The 1,378-nt window shown below is 34.4% G+C and overlaps 1 protein-coding gene across 1 annotated transcript in view; it reads left to right on the top strand.

The window, feature by feature from the left end:
* The window catches only part of FANCB (Fanconi anemia, complementation group B), a 30,910-nt gene that overhangs the window by 7,570 nt on the left and 21,962 nt on the right, over nt 1-1,378 (top strand). Inside the window, exon 2 of the mRNA XM_012649796.1 lies at nt 122-1,142. Coding sequence (XP_012505250.1) covers nt 192-1,142 — 951 coding nt within the window. The 5' untranslated portion in view covers nt 122-191. The remainder of the gene's footprint in view (nt 1-121; nt 1,143-1,378) is intronic.

Raw genomic sequence — 1,378 nt, 5'->3', positions numbered from 1 at the left:
TAAAACGCTTAAAGATATTTACTTAATAAAATTTGTAATTACCTGTGTGATAGTTCTCTAACAGAAACATGTGATTTCAATTCTTCCTACTTCATGGCAGTTTTTCTCATTTCTTTTTTAGGTTTAAAAGCATCAACTGGAATCAATTTGCATTTGAAAATTAGATGAACACAAAGACTTGATATTGTGGAATGACTAGCAAACAAGCAATGTCATCTAACGAACAAGAAAGGCCTTTGTGTTATAATGGGGAAGTCCTTGTTTTCAAGTTGTCTAAAGGAAATTTTTCAGATAAAGAGCCTGCAAAAATGCCCATGTTACATGTCAGAAGAATGGTATTTGACAGAGAAACAAGATCATTTGTTCAGAAGTCCACTGGATCCTTCAGCATAAAGGGAGAAAACTCTCATTTTAAAATTGTGTGTTGCAACTGCGTGTCAGATTTCAGAACTGGAATTAACCTCCCTTACGTGTTGATACAAGGCAACAAAATAAATAATGATTTCAGATATTTACTACTATTTCTTCACAGTACCAATAAATTTGAAAAGCGTTTGAGTTTTAGAATAGGCCACAAGTTGAAGGATGGCTTAAGGGTCCTTAATGGCCCTTCAGTTTTATGGAGACATGCCAACACATTCTTCTGTATGTCTTCCAAAACTGGCAAAGTTATTACTCTGTCAGTTAACTTTTCCTCTATTGAGTGGGTAGGGGAGATTGAAAATGTAGGTATGGTTTTATTGGGACTAAAGGAATGTTATTTATCTAAGGGACGATACACCCGGAAACCTTCAAAATCAGATTATGCAATTTGGGATACCGAATTTGGTTTATACTCTCTTGAAAGTCAAGAATTATTAAGTGATGCATACATTATCCCTCCTGTTTATAGCAGTTTGGTAACTTGTGTGCATGTCTGTGCAACTGAGATCGTCAACAGCCAGTTAAGAATATCTCTGATTGCCCTTACTCGAAAGAATCAGCTGATTTCATTCCAAAATGGGACTCCTAAAAGTGTGTGCCAGCTTCCATTTGGAGATCCTTGTGCAGTTCAACTTATGGATTCAGGTGGAGGAAACCTCTTTTTCATTGTATCCTTTAGGTCCAATGATGCTTGTGCTGTTTGGAAAAAGAATTTTCAGGTATGATGCCTATTTTTATAATAATTCAATTGATGGTTTTAGACCTTTTAAATATTCCTACAGTTCATAGAGTTCATCCTGGAATTTTATTATCTAAGTCAATTTTTAGTGCTATACTTAAAATCATATGTATTACATTGTTCTTTTTTCTTAAACTTATCTGAATACTACTTGATAATGGTTTTTTTGCCTTGCCATTTTGAGTCAGAAAGGCATTGAGTTGTTTGGAAATATAT

This window comes from Propithecus coquereli, unplaced genomic scaffold, assembly GCF_000956105.1.
Source record: "Propithecus coquereli isolate 6110/MARCELLA unplaced genomic scaffold, Pcoq_1.0 Scaffold303, whole genome shotgun sequence".
Classification (NCBI taxonomy): Eukaryota; Metazoa; Chordata; class Mammalia; order Primates; family Indriidae; genus Propithecus; species Propithecus coquereli.
Note: the sequence above shows the minus strand (reverse complement) of the source record. Positions and strands in the feature narration are given on the sequence as shown.